General features: G+C 44.0%; 2 protein-coding genes across 18 annotated transcripts in view; one reads left to right on the top strand and one right to left on the bottom strand.

Moving 5' to 3' along the window:
* The window catches only part of rims2b (regulating synaptic membrane exocytosis 2b), a 47,116-nt gene extending 45,856 nt beyond the window's left edge, over window positions 1–1,260 (top strand). For all 16 annotated transcript variants that reach the window (XM_051390587.1, XM_051390595.1, XM_051390590.1 and 13 more), the window contains 2 exons: window positions 223–362; window positions 637–1,260. In XM_051390587.1, coding sequence (XP_051246547.1) covers window positions 223–362; window positions 637–825 — 329 coding nt within the window. In that variant the 3' untranslated portion in view covers window positions 826–1,260. The remainder of the gene's footprint in view (window positions 1–222; window positions 363–636) is intronic.
* Window positions 1,261–7,925: 6,665 nt separating this feature from the next.
* On the bottom strand, window positions 7,926–25,220 carry lrp12 (low density lipoprotein receptor-related protein 12). Of its 2 annotated transcripts, none has more exons than XM_051390705.1 (11): window positions 24,475–25,220; window positions 22,601–22,657; window positions 22,367–22,502; window positions 21,887–22,089; window positions 17,333–17,580; window positions 17,037–17,186; window positions 16,729–16,950; window positions 14,420–14,686; window positions 11,961–12,163; window positions 11,745–11,898; window positions 7,926–11,191 (listed from the first exon to the last, which is right to left on the bottom strand). In XM_051390705.1, exons 1-11 carry the CDS (start codon window positions 24,503–24,505, stop codon window positions 10,241–10,243), a joined length of 2,622 nt encoding a protein of 873 aa, XP_051246665.1. In that variant the 5' UTR covers window positions 24,506–25,220; the 3' UTR covers window positions 7,926–10,240. The 2 variants fall into 2 exon arrangements, with proteins under 2 accessions (XP_051246665.1, XP_051246666.1); XM_051390706.1 differs by having other exon boundaries at window positions 11,745–11,877; window positions 24,475–25,219.
* Window position 25,221: the final 1 nt, after the last annotated feature.

Below are 25,221 nucleotides of genomic sequence, written 5' to 3'. Positions count from 1 at the left end.
TTGATACAGCAGTATTGACGAAGCAGTATTGATGATGCAGTATTAATGAAGCAGTATTGATACAGCAGGATTGATACAGCAGTATTGATGATGCAGTATTGATACGGCAGTATTAATGAAGCAGTATTGATACAGCAGTATTGATACAGCAGTATTGATGAAGCAGGATTGATACAGCAGTAAGTATTGATGATGCAGTATTGATAATGTGTGTGTCTGTAGCTCCCTATGTGAAGGTGTATCTGATGGATAACGGGAAGTGTGTGTTGAAGAGAAGAACTCGTCTGGCCAGAAAAACCCTCGATCCTCTTTATCAACAACAGCTGCAGTTCGAGGAAAACCCGGAAGGAAAAGTACTGCAGGTAATACACTGTCCGTCTGTCTGACTGTCTGTCTGTGTCTGTCTGTCTGTCTGACTGTCTGACTGTCTGTCTCCCTCTCTCTCTCTGTGTCTGTCTCTCTGTCTTTGTCTGTCTCTGTCTGTCTGTCTGTCTCTCTCTCTCTCTCTCTCTCTCTCTCTTTCTGTCTGTCTCTCTGTCTTTGTCTGTCTCTCTGTCTGTCTGTCTGTCTCTCTCTCTCTAACTCTGTCTGTCTCTCACTATGTGTCTGTCTCTCTGTCTGTCTGTCTCTCTGTAGATCATCGTGTGGGGTGACTATGGTCGGATGGATCATAAATCCTTCATGGGCGCCGCTCAGATACTATTGGACGATCTGGACCTGTCCAACATGGTGATTGGCTGGTTTAAACTGTTTCCTGCCACATCATTGGTGGACCCCGCTTTGGCCCCACTGACCAATAAAGAGACAGAGGGGAGCAAGTCATAGCGTCAGGGGGTGGGACCAACAGTATCGCCATAGCAACGGGCAAGGATGGGACAGGAGTGGATGTGCTGCTGCCCGGGCGGAGCCTAAAAAAGTCCCATGATCGTCCTCTGCTGCTGCATGCTGCATGATGTCACCTGTGAGGAAGAGGGAGGCTCCGTCCTCTGATGCTTAAACAGGAAATGACTTTCCCAGTGAGTGGCAGGGCAGCGCAGCAAAGGATACTGGGAAAAGACAGGAGAGGCCTGTGACCTCCAGCTACCAGCCAATCAGAGCAGCTCCTCAGGAGTCATGTGACTGTCAATGGAGACTTGTGTGTGTATATGGAAGTCTGGTTCTTTGTTTTTGCATGGAACATTAGAACATAAAAAACATCAACTGTAAAAAAAAGTTAAAGAACTTTAAAAACTGAAAAAATAAAAAGATTCTCAACGGTCATTAGTTCTCTCTGAAAATGTGTCTAAAGGAACAACTACGATTCTGAAAGGTTCTACTGGCATGATTGATATACGTTTCTGCTTGTATGTCTGAAATAAAGGTTCTGCAGGTATAACTGACAAGACTCTGGTTCCATAAAGGTTCTACAGGTATAAATGGTAATATTCTGGTTCCATAAAGGTTCTACAGGTGTAAATGGCAATATTCTGGTTCCATAAAGGTTCTACAGGTAACATAAATGGCAAGATTCCGGTTCCATAAAGGTTCTACAGGTATAAATGGCAATATTCTGGTTCCATAAAGATTCTACAGGTATAACTGACAAGATTCTGGTTCCATAAAGGTTCTACAGGTATAAATGGCAATGTTCTGGTTCCATAAAGGTTCTACAGGTAACATAAATGACAAGATTCTGGTTCCATAAAGGTTCTGCAGGTAACATAAATGGCAATATTCTGGTTCCATAAAGGTTCTACAGGTAACATAAATGGCAATATTCTGGTTCCATAAAGGTTCTACAGGTATAAATGGCAATATTCTGGTTCCATAAAGGCTCTACAGGTGTAAATGGCAATATTCTGGTTCCATAAAGGTTCTACAGGTAATATAACTGACAAGATTCTGGTTCCATAAAGGTTCTGCAGGTAACATAAATGGCAATATTCTGGTTCCATAAAGGTTCTGCAGGTAACATAAATGTCAATATTCTGGTTCCATAAAGGTTCTACAGGTAACATAAATGGCAATATTCTGGTTCCATAAAGGTTCTACAGGTGTAAATGGCAATATTCTGGTTCCATAAAGGTTCTACAGGTAATATAACTGACAAGATTCTGGTTCCATAAAGGTTCTGCAGGTAACATAAATGGCAATATTCTGGTTCCATAAAGGTTCTACAGGTATAAATGGCAATATTCTGGTTCCATAAAGGTTCTACAGGTGTAAATGGCAATATTCTGGTTCCATAAAGGTTCTACAGGTATAACTGACAAGATTCTGGTTCCATAAAGGTTCTACAGGTAAAATAAATGGCAATATTCTGGTTCAATAAAGGTTCTATAGGTATAGGTACAGTGCATTCCAGAAAGTATTCACAGCGCTTCACTTTTTCCACATTTCTTTATGTTACAGCCTTTTTCCAAATTGGATTAAATTAGTTTTTTCCCTCAAAATTCTACACACAATATCCTATAATTGCAACAGGAAAGTTTTGCGAATTAATTAAAAATAAAAAACGATAAAAATCACATAAGTACATAAGTATTCACAGGCTTTGCCATGAGCTCAGGGGCATCCTGTTTCCACTGATCATCCTTGAGATGAGATCCTAGACACTCCTCAGTAAAACCTGAAGGACTCTCAGACCACGAGAAACAAAATACTCTGGTCTGATGAACAGGCCCGGCCCTAACCAATTTGGTGCCCTAGGCAAGATTTTAGGTGGTGCCTATGGGCTGATTTTTGTGTCAGTAGAAACTGAATCTGAATTGCTCAACTTGAATAATTGCACTGAAATGCGGAATTTGAATTGCATAATTTGAATTTGAATTTATTAGTTTGAAACGCTGAGGAACCAACTCTGGTTATTGGCAGCTCCATAGTCAGAAACGTGAAGTTAGCGAAGCCAGCGGCCATAGTTAAATGTATCTCTGGGGCCAGAGCGGGCGACATTGAATCAAATTTAAAACTGCTGGCTAAAGATAAATGTAAATACAGTAAGATTGTTATCCACGTCGGAGGTCACTAAGATTAATGTGGAGTCGGTGTGTAATTATGCTAAGACAATGTCGGACTCCGTAGTTTTCTCTGGACCCCTGCCCAATGTGACCAGTGATGACATTGTAGCCACATGTCGTCGTTCCACCGCTGGCTGTCGAGGTGGTGTCCAGCAAACGATGTGGGCTTCATTGATAACTGGAAGCCTTTTTGGGGAAAACCTGGTCTGATTAGGAGAGACGGCATCCATCCCACTTTGGATGGAGCGGCTCTCTTATCTAGGAATATGGCGAAGTTTATCTCTAAAACCTGACAGTCCAGAGTTAGGACCAGGAAGCAGAGCTGCTGTCTTACACACTTCTCTGCTCTTTCTTTAGAACAGTCACCCACCCAAAACCCCATAGAGACTGTGTCTGTCCCCCGACCACCTAAATTATTTAAAGAAATAAAAACAAGAGGAGTTCAACATAAAAATCTAATAAAAATTAAAACCAACTCCTCAGTAGCACAAAATAAGAGAATGAAATGTGGACTGTTAAATATCAGGTCTCTGTCCTCTAAAGCTGTTTTAGTGAATGAATTAATATCAGATTATGATATTGATTTACTTTGTCTTACTGAGACCTGGTTGTCCCACGAGGAGTATGTTAGCCTAAATGAATCCACCCCCCCCAGTCATATTAATACTCACATTCCTCGAGGCACAGGCCAAGGAGGTGGAGTGGCAGCCATATATGATTCGAGCGTTTTAATGGACCCTAAACCTAAACTAAATTATAATTCATTACAATTAAAGCAAATAGCTAGGAAATCTGAAAGGAAATGGCGCTCTTCCAAATTATCAGAATATCGCTCAAATTGGCAAGATAATCTTAAAATTTATAGAAAGGCCCTCCGTAATGCCAGAGGAGCCTATTACTCAGCACTAATAGAAGAAAATAAGAATAACCCTAGGTTCCTCTTCAGCACTGTAGCCAGGCTGACAGAGAGTCACAGCTCTATTGAGCCACATATCCCCATAAACTTAAGTAGCAATGACTTCATGAGCTTCTTCTATAATAAAATTATTACTATTAGAGAAAAAATTAATCACCAACTGCCATCAACAGTTATCAGTGGCTCTCCAAGTTCAGGGACTTCTGTCAATGTAAACTTAGACATATATTTAGACTGTTTTTCTGCTATCGATCTTCATCAGTTAACTTCAATCATTTCTTCATCGAAGCCATCAACCTGTCTATTAGACCCGATCCCAACTAGGCTGCTTAAAGAAGTTGTTCCCTTAATTGGCACTTCTTTACTGGATATGATTAATCTTTCTTTATTATCAGGATGTGTACCACAGTCCTTTAAAGTAGCTGTAATTAAGCCCCTTCTTAAAAAGTCCACTCTTGACCCAGGGGTTTTAGCCAACTATAGACCGATTTCTAACCTCCCCTTCCTCTCTAAGATTCTGGAGAAAGTAGTCGCCAAAGAGTTGTGTGACTTTCTACATAACAATCTCACCCCAACTGGTCGAGACAGACGACCACCCACCTAGAGCCGAAGGATCTGTCCTAGGTTTCTGCCTTTTAACCCTTGTCTCCAAGGTCTTGCTCATGGTGGTACTGTTGGGTCTCTGTAAATAATGTTATAAGGAGTTCGGTCTAGACCTGCTCTATTTGAAAAGTGTCCTGAGATAACTTCTGTTATGAATTGGCGCTATACAAATAAAATGGAATTGAATTGAATAGTATTGCTGACAAGTTTCACTGAATCTTTTTGAATGTTTAAACTGAAGGTTCTTTCTTTGTTCTTTAATAAACAGCCAATTTATCAGAACTTGTCTGAGATGTTTCAGAATATATATTCTTACAGTTTTATGTTTTCTGCTCAGATATGATCCAGATTAATTATATTTATTATATTTTGTATCAATAGTTTATTTGAGGATTTTCAGTCAGGATTTAGAGTTCATCACAGCACAGAGACAGCTCTGGTTGAAGTTAATAATGACCTTCTGACTGCTTCTGACAATGGACTCTGTACTTGTATTATTAGATCTTAGTGCTGCATTTGACACCATTGACCATAATATTCTTTTAGAGACTTGAGCATCAAATTGGCATTAAAGGAACCACACTAAGCTGGTTTAAGTCATATTTATCAGATCGTTCGCAGTTTGTACATGTTAACGATGAATCTTCAATAAATACTACAGTTAGTCATGGAGTTCCACAAGGTTCTGTACTTGGACCAATACTATTTACTTTATATATGCTCCCTTTAGGCAACATTATTAGGAATCACTCCATTAACTTTCACTGTTATGCAGATGATACGCAGTTATATCTATCAATCAAGCCCAATGAAATTAATCAATTATCTAAATTACAAACATGTCTTAAGGACATAAAATCCTGGATGAGCTGCAATTTTCTGATGTTAAACTCAGAAAAAAACGAAATTCTTGTTCTTGGCCCCAAAAACCTTAGAGACTCACTGTCTAAAGATATAGTTACTCTAGACAGCATTAACTTGGCCTCTAGCACCACTGTCAGGAATCTTGGAGTCTTTGATCAGGATTTGTCATTTAACTCCCACATAAAGCAGACCTCTAGGACTGCCTTCTTTCATTTGCGTAATATTACAAAAATTAGACACATCCTATCACAGACAGATGCAGAAAAACTAATCCATACATTTGTTACTTCAAGGCTGGATTACTGCAACTCTCTATTATCAGGTTGCCCCAATAAGTCCATTAAAACGCTCCAATTAATTCAGAACGCTGCAGCACGAGTACTGACAGGAACTAGAAAAAGAGATCACATCTCTCCTGTACTAGCTTCTCTGCATTGGCTCCCTGTAAAATGTAGAATAGAATTTAAAATCCTCCTCCTAACCTATAAATCTCTTCATGGTCAGGCCCCTTCATATCTTAAAGAGCTCATAGTACCCTATTACCCCTCTAGAACACTACGTTCTCTGAATGCTGGGCTACTTGTGGTTCCTATAGTCTCTAAAAGTAGAACAGGAGCCAGAGCCTTCAGTTACCAAGCTCCTCTCCTGTGGAACCAGCTTCCATTTGTGGTTCGGGAGGCAGACACCCTCACCACATTCAAGAGTAGGCTTAAGACATTCCTCTTTGATAAAGCTTATAGTAAGGGCTGGATCAGGTGAGTCCTGAACCATCCCTTAGTTATGCTGCTATAGGCCTAGACTATCGGGGGATTTCCCATGGTGCACTGAGCTCCTCCCTTCCTCTCTCTTTCTGCACTCATTCATGTCCCATTAATGCATGTTACTAACTTCACTTCTTCCCCGGAGTTCTTGTGCTTTCTCGTCTCGCAGGTTCTTATCGATCCTGGTGGAGCCTCCTGCCATGGTCCTGCTAGATTGCCATTGCCAATACTGTTGTTGCTTTGCACCTGTCTGTCTCTGTCTGTCTGTCTGTCTCTCTCTCTCTCTCTCTCTCTCTCTCTCTCTCTCTCTCTCTCACCCCAACTGGTCGAGACAGACGACCACCCACCCAGAGCCGAAGGATCTGTCCTAGGTTTCTGCCTTTTAACCCTTGTTGCCAAGGTCTTGCTCATGGTGGTACTGTTGGGTCTCTGTAAATAATGTTATAAGGAGTTCGGTCTAGACCTGCTCTATTTGAAAAGTGTCCTGAGATAACTTCTCTTATGAATTGGCGCTATACAAATAAAATGGAATTGAATTGAATAGTATTGCTGACAAGTTTCACTGAATCTTTTTGAATGTTTAAACTGAAGGTTCTTTCTTTGTTCTTTAATAAACAGCCAATTTATCAGAACTTGTCGGAGATGTTTCAGAATATATATTCTTACAGTTTTATGTTTTCTGCTCAGATATGATCCAGATTAATTATATTTATTATATTTTGTATCAATATTTAAATATTTCAATCTAAAGCATTAAAGGGCCAGTGTGTACATTCATTGCCCTCTAGTGGTGAAGTTTCAGATCAAAACAAACTGAATACAGCTCAGCCAAAAGTTCCAATCTACAGTCAGTGTTTGGTTTGTCCGTTCTGGGCTACTGTAGAAACATGGCGGACTCCACCAGGACCCGCTCCCTCTGTAGATAAAAACGTCTCATTCTAAGGTAACAAACACACGTTCTTATAATCAGCTGATTAAACAATAATGAAAACACACCTGTAGATATGTTTCACACTGGAGGTTTTGAAGTTCATCAGTTGATTAAACTTTTCTTTCTGTGACTGTGAGAATATGTTGATAATGTTTTAAATGTGTGAAGAATAAAAATGAAGCAGTGTCCAATGTGACCAGCAGAGTGCGGCAGTGTTTATTATAATATATATATATATAATATTATATATTATACATTAGTGCTGTCAAACGATTAAAATATTTAATCGCGATTAATCGCATTAAAGTCATAATTAACTCGCAATTAATCGCACATATTTATCTATTCTAAATGTCCCTTGATTTCTTTTGTCCCATTACTTTTTCTCATTTTAATGCTCTTATCAACATGGAAAAGTGGATCGGCTTGCTTTGTGCAAATGTTGTTTTTATTGAAAACAACATTGGCATATACTGTAGTGTTCAATTTCACACTAACATTCACACTTGGAGCAAATAATCTCTCACACTGTAACACTGTCCATCAATAAAAGGGTGAAACAAATACTTTGTCACATAAACAGCCCCTTCAACAGCCCTTTCTAAGGGATCAAAAGAACGGATACGTTAATCTCTCAATAAAAAAATTGATGCCGTTAAAATGGGTTTGCGTTAACGCCGTTAATCATGCGTTTAACTGACAGCAGTATTATATATATATATATATATATAATATTTTTGAATTTCCCTTGGGATAAATAAAGTATCTATCTATCTATCTATCTATCTATCTATCTACCTACCTACCTACCTACCTAGATAATATAATAATATTACAATCAGAGAACAAGGACGGACTGAAACAGGAACTTTAATCTTTAGTGCAGTTAAACAGTTTCTTACTTTACAGACTCAAAGAAAAACTAACACCAAAGAACTTCATGCAGGTCAGAAAAACATCTACACAACAACAAATAACAACAACAATAATAATAATAACCACAATCATATTAATAATAATAATAATAATAATAACAATAACAATAATAATAAATATACACAGTCACACTCACACGAGGTCAGCTGAGATCTGAGTACCAAAAACAAAAATACAGACGGGTCAGTTTGAATGGCTTCAGTCTGAGGAGGAAGAGGAAGAGGAGGAGGAAGAGGAAGAAGAGGAGGAAATCAAAAGGAGTTGAATTGTTTACAATACAGAACTTTCTTTGTTCTGTTTGTACGGAACCTTCTGACTGGTTTTGTGGGTCTGGATCTGTGAGTCTGGTTCTGAGAGTCTGGTTCTGAGAGTCTGGTTCTGTGAGTCTGGTTCTGTGAGTCTGGTTCTGTGAGTCTGGTTCTGTGGGTCTGGTTCTGTGAGTCTGACTCTGTGGGTCTGGTTCTGTGAGTCTGGTTCTGAGAGTCTGGTTCTGAGAGTCTGGTTCTGTGAGTCTGGTTCTGTGAGTCTGGTTATGTGGGTCTGGTTCTGTGAGTCTGACTCTGTGGGTCTGGTTCTGAGAGTCTGGTTCTGTGAGTCTGACTCTGTGAGTCTGACTCTGTGGGTCTGGTTCTGAGAGTCTGACTCTGTGAGTCTGACTCTGTGAGTCTGGTTCTGTGAGTCTGGTTCTGAGAGTCTGGTTCTGAGAGTCTGGTTCTGAGAGTCTGACTCTGTGGGTCTGGTTCTGAGAGTCTGGTTCTGAGAGTCTGACTCTGTGAGTCTGACTCTGTGAGTCTGGTTCTGAGAGTCTGGTTCTGAGAGTCTGGTTCTGAGAGTCTGGTTCTGAGAGTCTGACTCTGTGGGTCTGGTTCTGAGAGTCTGGTTCTGAGAGTCTGACTCTGTGGGTCTGGTTCTGAGAGTCTGGTTCTGAGAGTCTGACTCTGTGAGTCTGACTCTGTGGGTCTGGTTCTGAGAGTCTGGTTCTGAGAGTCTGACTCTGTGGGTCTGGTCTCTGTGAGTCCTTTATGTTGGATATGAACAGACCGATGTAGAATCTGATCTAGAACCAGTCAAAGAACCAAACTAGACTCTACAGACTGCTATGACGAGCATGACCAGGGTCACATGACCCATGGAGGAAGGTGATCAATCAATTATTCCCTATTAGACCTTTGACCTTATTATCATCAGTATAATATATCATCTATAAATATTGATTGATCTGGTAGATAATCAATCAGTATGATCTGCTACTTATCAATACTGAGATTCAGACTAGCTAGCAGCTATCGTTAGCTACCTCCACTGGTCACATGACCCTCGTCATTCTGTACTCAGTCCCTGCAGGAAGTCGCCATGGCAACAATTAACACACATTCAACCCGTTAATTGATCAATCAATAGTTTCCTGATTTAAATAATAATAAGAATTATTTTCACTTTCGTAACCTCACAAACACACAGCCAGCGACATCCTGGAGGGAGCGACTTTAACCAGCGCACCGGGGGGACCGTTTGAGTGCGACACGTCCCGGTTCAGAGGCAGAGAAGGTTCCTAGTTTAATGTTCTCACCAACAGTTTGTTCTGTCAGGACTCCGTTTGCAGTCGTACCAACGAGGAGGAAGTTCATCAAGTCGTACCGAGTCCGCCCGCAGGGAGGAGGGGAGCGCTTTAACGGACGGAAACAACGGGAGGACATTTTCAGCCGTACCGACATTAGAATCCAATCAGTGACATCACATCCCCTGGTCTCCGATTGGCCCGTTCATCTCAGACATCACTAACCTTTGATCCAGCTAACATGCTAACACATGCTAACACGCATTTAGATCATCCCTTGTTAATTTCAGTTGAAGAGATAGCATTGTGGCTAGTTGTAGTCCAGTGTGAGATGGTAGCACGTTGGCTAGTTGTAGTCCAGTGTGAGATGGTAGCACGTTGGCTAGTTGTAGTCCAGTGTGAGATGGTAGCACGTTGGCTAGTTGTAGTCCAGTGTGAGATGGTAGCACGTTGGCTAGTTGTAGTCCAGTGTGAGATGGTAGCACGTTGGCTAGTTGTCTGAAGTGTTGAGTCAGGGTAGTATTAATAATCTTAGCCAGGCAGTTAGCATGTTAGCTAACCGTCAGAGTAGGGACAGGGTAGCATTAGCAGGTTACCCGCGTTAGTTAGCATGTTAGCTAACTGTAGGTGTAGCAGTATTAGCCAGTTAGCATGTTAGCCCGGCAGGTTAGCGTGTTAGCAGAGCAGCAGCAGCTCGTCATCGCTGCTCTCCGTTTTGCCTGTGGCCTCCAGACAGGCGTCGGGGATGTGAGCCGTGTGGACCATCCCGCAGTGTTCACAGGGCCCGTCCCGTCCTCCTCGACAACCGTTGCCACGGTGATGGCGGGAGGCGTGGCCCGTGGTAGAGGAGGGGTGTGGCTCCAGCAGCGGCTGTCGGACATCGCTGACCGAGGAGGCGGAGGAGGAGGAGTCAGAGTCGGAGACGGGGATCAGGAGCTCCACGTCTTCTTCTTCTTCTCTGCTTCCTCGCCGCTCGGCGGCCTCCATCCCGCCTCTTCCTGTCTCCAGCTGCCGAAGTGGACTGTGATTGGTCCAGGTCTGGTCCTGCTGGTTCTGGCTGGTTCTAGTCAGGTTCCTGGCAAGTCGGTGCAGGTTCCGGGCCAGTCGCTGCAGGGCGGAGGTGGGCGGAGCCTGGAGCTCTGAGGGGTCACTGCGACATTCAGGATCTGGACTGGAGGTTACCATGGCAACCGAGCTGGAAGGGGGAGGGGCCTCTCTGGGCCTGTCGCGGCTTCTGTCGCAGCCAGCGGTCGGGTTAAGGGAGGTCGCTGAAGTCGTCACGGATACCACAGCCTCCACGGCGGTGGAGGGCGGAGTCTTCTGGGGAAGGGGGGCGACGGGCCCGCCCACCGCGCCCACGCCGCGCTCCCTCCCTCGCTCGCCTTCCGTGTCTGTGTCGTCCGAGTCCGGAGACAGCAGGTCTGAACCAGAACTCCCAGTGCTCCCAGTGCCGGCGCTGTCCTCTAGGTCAGCAGAAACCAGAGCCAAAGAGCCCGATCGCCGGGACCGTGAGAAGGTGAACAGACGTCGCCACAGGTTGCTATGACGACCGGAGGAGGGGAGTCTCAGGGAGGTGAAGCCGAGCTGAGAGCGGACAGCTAGGCGAAGGTTTTCCAGGACGGAAGCCTGAGGACAGAGAGGGCGCAGTCAGAGACTAATAAAGTTTACTTCAGTTTCTCTTCAATACAATATAAACCACAATAATGTAATATAATATAATGTAATGTTATATAATATAATGTAATGTAATATAATATATAATAATTTAAAACAATATAATATAATGTAATATAATATAATGTAATGTTATATAATGTAATGTAATGTAATGTAATATAATATATAATAATTTAAAACAATATAATATAATGTAATATAATATAATGTAAAATAATATAATACAATGTAATATAATAATTTAAAACAATATAATATAAAATAATGTAATATAATATAATGTAATGTTATATAATATAATGTAATGTAATATAATATATAATAATTTAAAACAATATAATATAATGTAATATAATATAATATAATATAATATAATAATTTAAGACAATATAATATAAAATAATGTAATATAATATAACGTAATATAATATAATATAATGTAATATAATGTAATATAATGTAAAACAATGTAAAACAATGTAATATAATGTAATATATGTACCTGGCTCCCAGAGCACACTGGGAAATCCTCCACAGGTGGGATCAATCCCTGGGCAATCAGCTGTCCATAAGAAGGTGGAGCTTCCCTCCTCAGTAGTTCTGCCTCCACTCTGGACAGCTGGGTCTCAAATGACCTGCAACGACCAATCACAAAGCTACAATCACAGCTCACACTGAGAGCACTGACCAGTCAGAGGCTGTAGGCTTACAGGTGTACCTGCGTTCAAACATGCGCAGTGAGTAGAGTTTGCAGGTGCAGCCGAGGGCGATGACCAATAGGAGGCCACAGATGAGGCTGCCGATGACAGCGGCGGTGATGACTCTGGTGGGAACGATGACGGGACAACTCTCCTCATCGCTGCCGTCACCGCAGTCGTCCTGAGCGTCGCACACCCACGACTCAAAGACACAGCGGTTATTCTGTAGGAAGGTCAGAGGTCAGACACACTGTGGTTATTCTGCAGGAAGATACTGTCCTGACACTGGTTTGTGTTCTACACCCTGACCCTGGCTTGTGTTCTACTTCCTGACCCTGGTTTGTGTTCTACTTCCTGACACTGGTTTGTGTTCTACAGCCTGACCCTGGTTTGTGTTCTACTTCCTGACACTGGTTTGTGATCTACTTCCTGACACTGGTTTGTGTTCTACAGCCTGACACTGGTTTGTGTTCTACAGCCTGACACTGGTTTGTGTTCTACAGCCTGACCCTGGTTTGTGTTCTACTTCCTGACACTGGTTTGTGTTCTACTTCCTGACCCTGGCTTGTGTTCTACTTCCTGACCCTGGCTTGTGTTCTACAGCCTGACCCTGGCTTGTGTTCTACTTCCTGACCCTGGTTTGTGTTCTACAGCCTGACCCTGGCTTGTGTTCTACTTCCTGACCCTGGTTTGTGTTCTACTTCCTGACACTGGTTTGTGTTCTACTTCCTGACCCTGGCTTGTGTTCTACAGCCTGACCCTGGCTTGTGTTCTACTTCCTGACCCTGGTTTGTGTTCTACACCCTGACCCTGGCTTGTGTTCTACTTCCTGACCCTGGTTTGTGTTCTACACCCTGACCCTGGCTTGTGTTCTACTTCCTGACCCTGGTTTGTGTTCTACTTCCTGTGACTGGTTTGTGTTCTACAGCCTGACCCTGGCTTGTGTTCTACTTCCGGACCCTGGTTTGTGTTCTACAGCCTGACCCTGGTTTGTGTTCTACAGCCTGACACTGGTTTGTGTTCTACTTCCTGACACTGGTTTGTGTTCTACTTCCTGACCCTGGTTTGTGTTCTACTTCCTGACACTGGTTTGTGTTCTACTTCCTGACACTGGTTTGTGTTCTACTTCCTGACACTGGTTTGTGTTCTACTTCCTGACACTGGTTTGTGTTCTACTTCCTGACACTGGTTTGTGTTCTACTTCCTGACCCTGGTTTGTGTTCTACTTTCTGACACTGGTTTGTGATCTACTTCCTGACACTGGTTTGTGTTCTACAGCCTGACACTGGTTTGTGATCTACTTCCTGACACTGGTTTGTGTTCTACTTCCTGACACTGGTTTGTGTTCTACAGCCTGACACTGGTTTGTGTTCTACTTCCTGACACTGGTTCGTGTTCTACAGCCTGACACTGGTTCGTGTTCTACATCCTGACACTGGTTTGTGTTCTACTTCCTGACACTGGTTTGTGTTCTACTTCCTGACACTGGTTTGTGTTCTACAGCCTGACACTGGTTTGTGTTCTACAGCCTGACACTGGTTTGTGTTCTACAGCCTGACACTGGTTTGTGATCTACTTCCTGACACTGGTTTGTGTTCTACAGCCTGACACTGGTTTGTGATCTACTTCCTGACACTGGTTTGTGTTCTACAGCCTGACCCTGGCTTGTGTTCTACAGCCTGACACTGGTTTGTGTTCTACAGCCTGACCCTGGCTTGTGTTCTACTTCCTGACACTGGCTTGTGTTCTACAGCCTGACCGTGATTTGTGTTCTACATCCTGACACTGGTTCGTGTTCTACTTCCTGACACTGGCTTGTGTTCTACAGCCTGACCCTGGTTTGTGTTCTACATCCTGACACTGGTTTGTGTTCTACTTCCTGACACTGGTTTGTGTTCTACTTCCTGACACTGGTTTGTGTTCTACAGCCTGACACTGGTTTGTGTTCTACTTCCTGACACTGGTTCGTGTTCTACAGCCTGACACTGGTTCGTGTTCTACAGCCTGACACTGGTTTGTGATCTACTTCCTGACACTGGTTTGTGTTCTACAGCCTGACACTGGTTTGTGTTCTACAGCCTGACACTGGTTTGTGTTCTACAGCCTGACACTGGCTTGTGTTCTACAGCCTGACCGTGATTTGTGTTCAACATCCTGACACTGGTTTGTGTTCTACTTCCTGACACTGGTTTGTGTTCTACTTCCTGACACTGGTTCGTGTTCTACAGCCTGACACTGGTTCGTGTTCTACAGCCTGACACTGGTTCGTGTTCTACAGCCTGACACTGGTTCGTGTTCTACAGCCTGACACTGGTTCGTGTTCTACAGCCTGACACTGGTTTGTGTTCTACATCCTGACACTGGTTTGTGTTCTACAGCCTGACCCTGGTTTGTGTTCTACTTCCTGACACTGGTTTGTGTTCTACATCATGACAGTGCTTTCTGGTTCCATGTTGACCAGCAGCCCAGTTTTTGTTACCTTGCAGTGGAAGTTCCCCGGCTGGCAGAAGAAGCAGTTCTTCTCATCAGAACCGTTGGGGCAGCGGTTCTGGTAGTTGCAACGGTCTGAACGAGGATAACAGGCTCCGTTTCTGGAACAGGGAAACTCATCCTCCTGACACGAAGAACAGTTGAGCTCATCCCGACCGTTGGGACAGTGCCAGTACCCATCACAGCGCTGCTGCTCAGTGTAACAGCCCCAGTTCCCCCCACAGGGAACTTCCCATGGCAAGCAGAACCCGTCCACCTTAAGGAAACAGAGGGAGAGAGCCACAGAAAAAAGTTAAACACAACTTCTTAAAAAGTCCACTCTTGACCCAGGGGTTTTAGCCAACTATAGACGGATTTCTAACCTCCCCTTCCTCTCTAAGATTCTGGAGAAAGTAGTCGCCAAAGAGTTGTGTGAATTTCTACATAACAATAGTTTATTTGAGGATTTTCAGTCAGGATTTAGAGTTCATCATAGCACAGAGACAGCTCTGGTTAAAGTTAATAATGACCTTCTGACTGCTTCTGACAATGGACTTGTCTCTGTACTTGTATTATTAGATCTTAGTGCTGCATTTGACACCATTGACCATAATATTCTTTTGGAGAGACTTGAGCATCAAATTGGCATTAAAGGAACCGCACTAAGCTGGTTTAAGTCATATTTATCAGATCGTTCGCAGTTTGTACATGTTAACGATGAATCTTCAATAAGTACTACAGTTAGTCATGGAGTTCCACAAGGTTCTGTACTTGGACCAATACTATTTACTTTATATATGCTCCCTTTAGGCAATATTATTGGGAATCACTCCATTAACTTTCACTGTTATGCAGATGATACGCAGTTATATCTATCAATCAAGCCCAATGAAATTAATCAATTATCTAAATTACAAACATGTCTTAAGGACATAAAATCCTGGATGACCTGCAATTTTCTGATGTTAAACTCAGAAAAAAACGAAATTCTTGTTCTTGGGCCCCAAAAACCTTAGAGACTCACTGTCTAAAGATATAGTTACCCTAGATGGCATTAACTTGGCCTCTAGCACCACTGTCAGGAATCTTGGAGTTATCTTTGATCAGGATTTGTCATTTAACTCCCACATAAAGCAGACCGCTAGGACTGCCTTCTTTCATTTACGTAATATTAGAAAAATTAGACACATCCTATCACAGACAGATGCAGAAAAACTAATCCATGCATTTGTTACTTCAAGGCTGGATTACTGCAACTCTTTATTATCAGGTTGCCCCAATAAGTACATTAAAACGCTCCAATTAATTCAGAACGCTGCAGCATGAGTACTGACAGGAACTAGAAAAAGAGATCACATCTCTCCTGTACTAGCTTCTCTGCATTGGCTCCCTGTAAAATGTAGAATAGAATTTAAAATCCTCCTCCTCACCTATAAAGCTCTTCATGGTCAGGCTCCTTCATATCTTAAAGAGCTCATAGTACCCTATTACCCCTCTAGAACACTACGTTCTCTGAATGCTGGGCTACTTGTGGTTCCTATAGTCTCTAAAAGTAGAACAAGAGCCAGAGCCTTCAGTTACCAAGCTCCTCTCTTGTGGAACCAGCTTCCATTTGTGGTTCGGGAGGCAGACACCCTCACCACATTCAAGAGTAGGCTTAAGACATTCCTCTTTGATAAAGCTTATAGTTAGGGCTGGATCAGGTGAGTCCTGAACTATCCCTTAGGTATGCTGCTATAGGCCTAGACTATCGGGGGATTTCCCATGGTGCACTGAGCTCCTCCCTTCCTCTCTCTTTCTGCACTCATTCATGTCCCATTAATGCATGTTACTAACTTCACTTCTTCCCCGGAGTTCTTGTGCTTTCTCGTCTCGCAGGTTCTTGTCGATCCTGGTGGAGCCTCCTGCCATGGTCCTGCTAGATTGCCATTGCTAATACTGTTGTTGCTGTGCACCTGTCTGTCTGTCTGTCTGTCTGTCTGTCTCTCGCTCTCTCTCTCTCTCTCTCTCTCTCACCCCAACTGGTCGAGACAGACGACCACCCACCTAGAGCCGGAGGATCTGTCCTAGGTTTCTGCCTTTTAACAGGCAGTTTTTCCTTGCCCTTGTCGCCAAGTGCTTGCTCATGGTGGTACTGTTGGGTCTCTGTAATTAATGTTTTAAAGAGTTCGGTCTAGACCTGCTCTATTTGAAAAGTGTCCTGAGATAACTTCTGTTATGAATTGGCGCTATACAAATAAAATTGAATTGAATTGAACCACCTTAACAACACAGAGTCAGAACCACATTAAAGGGTTTAACAGGTTCAATCAAACACACCTGGTAGGTAACGTTAAACCCTCTGGCAGCGTTGATCTTGTCAGCATAGAAGTGAACCCGGAGCTGACCGGAGGACGAAACCACAGCGACTGGCGCTCTGGAATCGAAGGCGGTCAGCACCCTGAGGAGACGGCGAGGGTTCTCCTCCAGGCCGTCATAGACCTTCACATAGTCGCCATATCCCGTCCCATCGAGTTTAAAGTCTGTGAACCTCAGGATGACCTGCACGAAGAACATGAGAAAATTCTTTACATTGAGTTCAGGGAGGAACTGGCGGGACATGTCTTTGTGGAGAGGATTGTGGTTACCTTTCTGTGGTCTCCGGTGTCTATCAGCCAGGTGCAGTTACTTCCTGGAGGGTAAAAGTCAGGGTAATTTGGAGAGCTGAAGGAGCCGTAGAAGTTCCTCAACCATTCTCCACAAGTGGGAACGTCACAGTCGATCTCGTCACCAAGGTCCTGAACAAATCATACATTTAGAACGTGTTGTTAGAGCTGTTTCAGGGTTCCTGCGTGCACAGAGCGCCGTTCACTGCTTTATTAAAGAGTAACTGACCCACAGCCACCTGGTTGGTTTGTTACCTGTGAGTGAACTGGTTTGTTACCTGGCAGTCGATGCTGCCGTCGCAGCGCAGGCTGTGTGGCAGGCAGGTGTAGATCCGGGTGTAGCGGGACAGGCAGGGGAACTGGTTCAGGCTGCAGGGCTGGAAGGAGAACGGCGAGTCCACACACAGTTCCTCATCTGAATTGTCTCCGCACTCATCCATGGAGTTGCAGCGCCACCAGTCTGGGATGCACTTCCCATTAGAACAGTGGAACTGGTCTACATCACAGCTGGATGCCTCTGGCTTACCTGTAACGATGACAGTGTATTATTGCTTACTGATTGATCAGTAACAAATAATACACTCATAACCTGGCACTTTAATCGGCGATTCTCTTACACATCGGAGGCTACCGACCCGGCTACCCTGACCGAAAGTGCTCGCCGGCGGCGCCGAGGTCATAAACAAAGGCAGGGGAGGAGAGGAGGGCTACAAGCTAAGCTAAAGCTAAATCCTCATCGGCTATCTCTACCCAGCATTTTCCTCGCCAATGTTCGGTATCTGGTGAACAAAATGGATGAACTGCGGCTGCGGATCATCTCACACAGTTGGATTAAGGACTGTAACATCATTATCTTCACTGAAACATGGCTCAACAGCGGCGTCCCCGATAGTGCAATTCAGCTAATGGGGCGCCGTGTCCTCCGGGCAGACAGAACGCTTGGTGCACGGACACTACTACAATCCGGAGTCACTGCTAACCTACAGTTTCTCATGGTGAAGTGTAGTCCTTTCTGTCTGCCCAGAGAGTTTACATCTACTGTTGTGACTGCAGCCTATATCCTCCTGTATGCTAATGCTAAACTTGCCATGAAAGAACTGCATGTTGCTATTAGCAAACATCAAACTTCACATCCTGAGGCAGCCTTTATTGTTGGGGGTGATTTCAACCACACCAACCTGAAGACTGTACTCTCCAAATTCCACCAGCATGTCTCCTGCCCCAGCAGAGGAGACAAGACCTTGGACAATACACATCACTCATCAAACGTGTGAAACCTGCTGTAAGAACTGTTAAAGTGTGGCCAGAAGGAGCTGACTCTACACTACAGCACAGGGTTTGAAAACACAGACTGGAGTGTGTTTGCCACTCAGGCCACCCTGGACTCACACATTGACATTGATACATATGCCTCCTCTGTTCTGGACAACATAAACACCAACATCGACAGTGTCACCACCCACAAGCAATCAGAAGCCATGGATGAACTGGGAGGTCGGCCTCCTGCTGAAGGCACGTGACACCGCTTTCAGATCTGGCGATGCACAAGCTTACAGCACATCCAGGGCTAACCCTAAGAGGGTCATCAGGAAGGCCAAGCACAGCCACAAGCTAAGGATAGAGGAGCATTTCAACAATAACTCCGACCCCCCGGCGCATGTGGCAAGGCATCCAGGCCATCACAGACTACAAGCCGACCAACACAACCACACCAGCCTGCGACACCTCCTTGTCAGACAAGCTCAATAACTTCTATGCTCGCTTTGAAAGGGAGAAACAGGAGGCGGGACCAAGGCTGCGCTCCCTGCAGACCACCAACTTCTCACACTTTCCACCATCGCCTCGTGTGCTGCTCTGAGCAGGACTAATGCATGTAAGGCTGCTGGTCTTGATGGCATCCCTGGACGTGTGCTCAGGGCCTGTGTTGGACAGCTAACTGACATCTTTAACCTGTCACTGGCCCAAGCAGTTGTCCCTACGTGCTTCAAAACCACATCCATCGTGCCGGTGCCCAAACACTCAACTGCAGGGAGCCTCAATAACTTCCACCCTGTTGCACTCACCCCTACCATCATGAAGTGCTTTGAGAGGCTGGTCCTGGTTCACCTCAAAACCAGCCTACCACCCATACTGGACCCTCTCCATTTCGCCTACTGCCAAAACAGGAGTACAGAAGACGCCATCTCTACAGCGCTACACTCTGCCCTTTCCCACCTGGACCACAGTAACACCTATGTGAGAATGCTGTTGATTGACTTCAGTTCAGCATTCAACACCATCCTCTCCTCTGGTCTGATCACCAAACTCAGCAACCTTGGCATCAGCACCCAATGTGTTCGGTTAGACAACCACACCTCCTCAACCCTAAACCTGAACACCAGTGTCCCACAGGGCTGTGTGCTGAGCCCCCTCCTCTACTCCCTCTTCACACACGTCTGAACACCTGTACATGGTTCCAACACCATCATCAAGTTTGCGGACGACACAACGGTGATTGGCCTCATCACTGACAACGACGAGTCGGATTACAGGGTGGAGGTCTGGCACCTGGTGACTTGGTGCGCCAACAACAACCTGGCCATCAACTCCAAGAAGACCAAAGACCAAATAGATCATTGTGGACTTCAGAAAAAATGGCGGCACACACACCCCCATCCGTATTAACGGAACCGAGGTTGAGCGTGTCCCCAACTTCGAGTCTGAGTGTCCACATCTCTGAGGACCTCTCTTGGACCCTGAATACCTCAACACTGATCAAGAAGGCTCACCAGTGTCTCTTCTTCTTGAGCAAGAAGGCCCATCTGTCTTCTCACATCCTGGTGAACTTTTACCGCTGCACCATCGAGAGGATTCTTACCATACTGCATCACAGTCTGTATGGAAACTGCTCGGCCTCAGACTGGAAACTCTGCAGAGGGTGGTGAAAACTGCCCAGCGTATCACTGGTTCACCTCTACCCAGCATTGAAGCTGTCCACAGCAAGTGATGTCTGCGGAAGGCGCACAGCATTGCGAGGGTCACCTCCCACCCAGGTCACAAACTGTTTGCCCTCCTCCCCTCTGGGAGGTGCTACAGGACTCTCCGTTCACGAACTAGCAAGTTCAGGAACAGCTTTTTTCCGGTCAATGAGACCCCCCACCCCCCTGAACTCCCACTGAACTCATACTGTAAATATATTAACTTATTGCTGTATATATTTATTCTGTTAATACTGTTCATAATGTAAATATCTTGCCAGCATATTCATATTTCTATAATGTTATTATTACTTTTTCTTCACATATTTCCGTACATTTGTAAATTACTTTGCACTTCTGGTTGATGCTAACTGCTTTGCGTTGTTTTGTACCTGTACTTACAATGACAATAAAGTTGAATCAAATCTGACCATGCAGCAACAATAAAACTGATCCTTCACAAATCCTCCAGTTCAGGTCCTTCAGGGATCAGCTGAGAGGATTTACCTCGGCTTCTGATCCAGGATTACGTTAGTCTGTAAACAGCTGTTATATCACACAATCCTCAGTCCTGAGTCTTTACCAGTAGGGATGGGAATCAGGCACCGGTTCTTCTTCAGAACCGGTGCCCAGTGAATCGATTCCTTGGAACCGTTAGCATGCCTGCTTAACGATTCCGCTTATCGGTTCCGCTCATTGCAAATGCGTCATGACGTCACACACGCGCTGCATTGTTTTGGTTCAGAACGCAGCAAACATGGCATCGAGGCAGAAGCGCTCTAAAGTTTTCACACGAAAAGACGGCAATACGGTCACTTGCAACACTTGTAAAGTTTCCATTCCGTCAAAGGGGGGAACTACCTCCAATATGCAGAAACATTTGGCCACACAGCATGCAATTCATTTGCATGACTGTCACGTCTTTGATGCACTACAACTTAGCGACAAGTGAGTCAAGCAGCAGCGGAGCTAACGGGACGCCATCTGTTATTAATGCCGAAGGTAACTTTAAACTCTCCAGGCAGGACAGCCCCTGTCTACTTAGTTAATGTGAGCGCCATTTCATTGTGTAAACTTTTACTATACGAATAATCTCCATTGTCATTGTCCATCAAATTTAGATGATAATGACAGCCAGAGTCTGGCTGGCTCAAAGGCTGGCTCTCACACTGGCTCAGAGGCTGCAGCAACTAGCTCTTGTGTACCTCTAGCTACTCCGTTCACAGAGGCAGGGAAGAATAAAATGACCGAGGCGAGGATAAACGAATGTCACCGAGCAGTGACTAAGTTTGTGGTAAAGGTTTGCACCCGTTTGCCACAGTAGATGCCTCTGAATTTCGGTAGATTAATTTGCTGTATTTTGTCCAGCATGTTTTTTCAAATGAAAATAACAAATGCATGCACACAAGTTGCATGTTTTTATGTCAGTATAGTTCTGTTTTATTAATTCCTAGTCCTACCATATATTTTCTGTAGGGAGATGATAAAGACTCTCAACCAAAAATACCCCAAACCGAGACAGTTTAACAAATCATCTGATTCCTGCTTGGTATGGGGTTGAAAAGAGAAATCTGATCACAGACCTGAAACATGTCACAAGCTCACCTACTTTTAGGTTTGTTCTGAGGTTGCTACACATAATTTGTGTATACTCTATGCTGTGTCTTCTGATCAGATATTAAAGCGAGTTAATACAAACAAACAAATAAATTTGTACTTATTCCCTCACCCAATGAGAATCAATAAGAGAATCGTTAAGAGAATCGATAAGGAATCGGATCGATAAGTAATATCGATAATGGAATCGGATCGATAAGTAATATCGATAATGGAATCGGAATCGTTAAATTCTTATCAATTCCCATCACTACTTACCAGTGATGTAGGACAGTCTGAACCCTTTCCCCGTCAGACTGTCATCAGAGTGGAAGTGGATCCAGACGTGGTCCTGGGAAGAGATGTAGGGGGGCGGCAGGGAAGAACCACAGACCCGCAGTCCGTCCAGGCTTCTGTAGCTGCTGATGGACATCCAGTCTGAGGAGCACCGATGGGAACCCTGGAGGTCAAAGTCCTGGAAACTACGGGACAAGGAAGAGGACGTTCAACACTGACTACTTACTAAAGTTAGCATTGATCAGGGTGTGACAAATATTGATTATCTTCAACATTTTCAAATGATAGTGGCTCTGATTATAGATTAGATATTTTTAATTGATTAAACATGTTATATGTTATGTGTTGATTTCTTAATATATGTATATTAACAAATGTGGTGTGAAGAAAATCAGAGATTTATTTTTACAATAAATATTTTGATATTTACTGTGACCGATGTAACCATGGAAACAGAGTTACCTGATGGTGACGGTGTCTCCCGGTCGCGCTCTAATGTTCCAGCTGCAGTTAAGTCGGGCCGGATACTGAAAGGGCCACCCAGGACTGGTGATGACCCCACTGGACGCCCGCAGGAGCTCCGCCACCTCGCCACAGGCTGAAAGACAGACAGGACGGGGACAGACAGACAGTTAGTCACACTGCAGATGTTCTTCATCGTGGCGACTGTGTTTGAGGACGTAAGCGTGACCTCACCATTAGAAATTCCTGACACGTAGACGTTGTCGTTCCTCTGAGACGCAGCAATGCATCCTGGGAAACACACAGACACAGTTAATAGGAAGACAACAGACTGGAAATGTGATAACACCACTGATTGATCATATTGTAGTAATTAATGAGAGCAGCTCGTTGATGCAACCATCTGCACTGACAGTAAAGTTACTGCTAGCACTAGTATTAGCAGCTAATGTTACAGAAGCTGTGTTTTATATATATGTGCATATATATATATGTGTGTGTACATACACACACACACACCGTGTTCCAAATTATTATGCAAATATGATTTCAATTAAACAAACACTTGATTTATGGTTTTTCAATGAAGGTTTTAATTGTTTGCTTCCTGTCTGTTTACATCACTGACATCAATCTCAGACAGGTCTGTCTTTATTAGTTTGCCAGGTGAGCCTAATTAATGGGAAACTAAAGGATGTTGTTCCACATTATTAAGCAAGTCACAGGTTTCATTCAATATGGGGGGAAGATCTTCCTGCAGATGAAATAGTGCAGTATCTTTCAATAGGTATGAAACCACTGGATATTTTACGAAATATTAAAAGAGATCATCGTCCTATGAAAAAATTTGTGTCTGATTCAGAGCGCAGAGGCTTTGTTCAGATAAAGGCGTGTTAAGGAAAGTTTCTGTAAGGCTAATTCATCGTATTCAGAGAGCAGTTGTAAAAAAGCCACTGATTATGGCGAACACTGGAGTCCCAAGATCCTCTTGATGCAGGATCCTCCAGAGGCTTGCTGATGTGCATAAAGCTGTATTTCAGCCGCCCTTAAACAATGAGACATGATTGCAGTGGGCTCAGAAATACATGAAGACTAATTGTTGAACAGTTTTATTCACGGATGTATGCCGTTCTACACTGGATGGTCCAGATGGATGGAGTTCTACACTGGATGGTCCAGATGGATGGAGTTCTACACTGGATGGTCCAGATGGATGGAGTTCTACACTGGATGGTCCAGATGGATGGAGTTCTACACTGGATGGTCCAGATGGATGGAGTTCTGAATGGCTACCCTGTCCAAACAAGGCTGCGATGTCAGCAAGGAGGTGGTGGAGGATGTTTTGGGCTGGAATCATGGGAAGTGAGTTGGTAGGCCCCTTTAAGGTGCCTGAAGGTGTCAAAATGACCTCTGCAAAATATGTGAAGTTCCTAACTGCCCATGGTATAAAAAGAAGAACCGTGCCCTCCGGAGTAAAATCATTTTCATGTAAGACAACGCACCATATCATGCTGCAACAAATACAAATGAGGCCTAGGCTGCTATGGGCATTAAGGGAGAAAGAATCACAGTGGGGATACCATCATCTCCTGACCTCAACCCTACTGAGAACCTGTGGAGCATCCTTAAAAGGAAGCTCTATGGGGGGGTAGAAACTGTACATGGACTTACAGGTTCAATGGTTGAGAGCGTTGTTAATGTGATATCAAAGAAGGGCTCCTATGTTAATATATAACTCCATCTTTAAAGATGTTTTTGATTTTTATAGCTTTGATTTGAGAAAAATGATCTTCTAATGCAAAAAACAGATTTCTGTTTTCAATCCTTTACAAACTATTGAGTGTTTAATCATTTGGAAAACTGCATTTTGAGTCATCATCAGTAACTGTGTTTAATACAATCCAGATTACGTTAGAATTGTTGAGGAATAAAAATCCTATTGTATATCTATAAATAGACAATAATCAATAATCAATAGGTTTGGACTGGGCAGCACACTGAATGTTTCACATCCAGATGTTCAAACAGGAAGTGATGTCAGAGAGGAATAAAGAGTCATTGGCAGATTGATCCTATTGATCGTATTGATTAGTGGTGATCAGACTCACCTGACAGGAGGAGCAGGTAGAGCACAGCCATAACGAGCCCGAGGCCTCCAGCTGATGATGATGATGATGAAGGTCAGCTAACGGCTGCTAATAAAACACTGAGCTCAGCTCTACTAGCTTAGCATCTGCTGCTACACTCACAAACAACAGTGTCCACTCTAATCTAGCTGCTAGCTAAGCTAACAGAGCTAGCCTGCTCTCCCATCATACACCGCCTGCTGCTGATGGAACAAAGACAGCAGCTAACAGCAGCTAACAGCAGCTAACAGCTGTTAGCATTACACACTCAACCACAGTGACGACCTCGATAGAGACAACCCTCATAAACACAATATATAACAACTATAACGTATAATACCCAGATATATATTTATATATGGATAGAAAGTGCTAACAGGCTAAACGGCTGCTTCTACACTAACACACAAGCTAACGGGCTAACATTAACAACACTGGCCGATTAGCTGCAACATGCTAACTGAGCTAAGCGGCTAGCTAGCCCGTCCTCCCCCACAGCCCGGAGCAGGACAGCTAACCCGGGTTAAAGGGAGATGACCCGGGTTAAAGGGAGATGACCCGGGTTAAAGGGAGATGACATAACCAGCTGACAGGTTAACAGCACGAGCGTCCCTCCGACATCCTCACAGTCTGTTAGCTGTTAGCTGTTAGCTTCAGTAACGAACAACAACAGTCCGCAGCGGAGAGAGAGAGAGTGTGTGTGTGTGTGTGTGTGTGTGTGTGTGTGTG

Source organism: Dicentrarchus labrax, unplaced genomic scaffold (assembly GCF_905237075.1).
Source record: "Dicentrarchus labrax unplaced genomic scaffold, dlabrax2021, whole genome shotgun sequence".
NCBI classification, from domain to species: domain Eukaryota; kingdom Metazoa; phylum Chordata; class Actinopteri; family Moronidae; genus Dicentrarchus; species Dicentrarchus labrax.
This window is presented reverse-complemented; position numbering and strand designations above follow the sequence as displayed.

What these genes read in the sequence shown, in the direction of transcription:
- lrp12 (XM_051390705.1), bottom strand. Translation starts at nt 24,505, where the DNA reads ATGGCTGTGCTCTACCTGCTCCTCCTGTCAG. An exon ending in GGAGACACCGTCACCATCAG is followed by an intron (nt 22,090 to 22,366) that starts GTAACTCTGTTT and finishes CTTGTCCCGTAG; the next exon opens with TTTCCAGGACTTTGACCTCC. An exon ending in ACACCGGAGACCACAGAAAG is followed by an intron (nt 16,951 to 17,036) that starts GTAACCACAATC and finishes TTCTTCGTGCAG; the next exon opens with GTCATCCTGAGGTTCACAGA.